Raw genomic sequence first — 1,511 nt, forward strand, 5'->3', positions numbered from 1 at the left:
GGCATGCCGGGCCGCGCGCCAACCTCGGGACCTCCAATTCGTGGCTTCTCGTCTTCGACAACTCGCCGTTCCCTGAGCGGGTGGCGGCGGAGTGGCAAGCGGGGTCAGCCGACGGCGAGTGGCAAGCAGCTCCAAACGTGCACTGCCTCGCCGGTGCCGGTGCCGGCCTCATGCACGAGTGCCTTCACAAAGACGTGATGTACAACCCGTCGCCCCCTGCAGAGCGCCCAAGCCCGTGCGGCGTGACGGACACGCTCTCGCCGGAGCCCGCGACGGGGCCGTCGGCACCGCCCGACGAGGACGACGACCAACTGGCTTTCACTGCCGCTACCGTCAAGCGGGTGAACTCCATTGGCGAGGAGCTCGGCCTGAAAGGCCTCGGCGTTGCGGCGACAGTCCGCGAGGCGGCGGCCATGCTCCTTATCGACGCGGCAGGGGCACGGACGACGCGGCTCCTCGTCGACGAGATTGAGCGCGTGCTCGGCGTCAAGCGCAGCGGCTAGGGCCTCTGCGCTGAACGCTCTCTGCCAAGGTTTGCATGGGAGCGCCGGGCGCGTGAAGCCGTGAGCGTGAGTCGGCACACCCACGATGGTGAGGGGCGGGGTGGGGAGCGCGAGCCCGCGGAAGCCTGGGAAGGGCGAAGAAGGCGCTGTGGGGATGGCACTCTGTCTCCCAAGCTCGAAGGCGTCCCGGCGCGGCTCGCCCCGGGGGCGCGGCGAGTCTCTGAGCGCCGGGCATAGTCTGAGGGTTAGGTTTCTGGGGCCTCGGGTGCTTTTACGCTTTTGATCGGGTCAGGGGAGAGTGCGACTTTAACACTTTGGTCGTCTCGGAGCGCCTAGCTATTAGCACTTCTCGGGTCCGTTGGCCTCTTTGTACTTGTAGAGGGAAGAAAAATTCGATACCCGCGTCAAGACGCCTGCTGGGCCCCTGGGGGCAGCTTCGAGAGCCTTTCGTCTCTGAAGACTGAACAGCCGTCTGCTCCCCACTTGTCAACAGCAGGCGCTGGCGCCATCAACGACAACCCTCCCTAGTGATGTTGACAGACACTATATTTATTGCCCACGACGCACAGTCCCGCAGCAACAGCCACAATGTCAATGAGAAACGAAGGATCTCTGAGAGATACTGACCTTAATGGGCCACACCACGCTCCTGCAATAGCCGCGCCTGCTCCTCGAGCTTTTCCTCCTTCTCGCCCAACAGCTCGAGTGCGACCGCGTGCTCGTCGCGCAACGCTTTGAGCCGCGCCGCCGCCCCGTGCGCCTCCGCCGCCTCAGCCTCCAGCTGCTCCATCCGCACCTGTTCCCGGGCGGGCGGCGTCAACAGCGCCTCCGTGCCTTCTCGCCGGCAGCTGCTCGCCGCCGCACGTGCAGCTGGACGAGCGAGTCAATGAGCGTCTGCTCCTTGGCCTGCATCGCCGCAACCAAGGAGCGGAGGCCCGTCAGCTCGCCCTGCTGCCGCGGGTCGAGAGGCGCTGCCGCCGCTGTGCCGCCGCCGCCGCCGCCGCCGCT

General features: G+C 66.5%; 1 protein-coding gene across 1 annotated transcript; it reads left to right on the forward strand.

Annotated features, from left to right (window-relative positions):
* Positions 1-170: 170 nt before the first annotated feature.
* EMIHUDRAFT_257252 (hypothetical protein) lies at positions 171-503 on the forward strand (the record flags this gene model as incomplete). Its single annotated transcript, XM_005764387.1, has 1 exon — positions 171-503. One exon carries the CDS (start codon positions 171-173, stop codon positions 501-503), a length of 333 nt encoding a protein of 110 aa, XP_005764444.1.
* Positions 504-1,511: the final 1,008 nt, after the last annotated feature.

The sequence above is a fragment of the Emiliania huxleyi genome (genome assembly GCF_000372725.1).
Source record: "Emiliania huxleyi CCMP1516 unplaced genomic scaffold EMIHUscaffold_5926, whole genome shotgun sequence".
NCBI lineage: Eukaryota > Haptophyta > Isochrysidales > Noelaerhabdaceae > Emiliania > Emiliania huxleyi.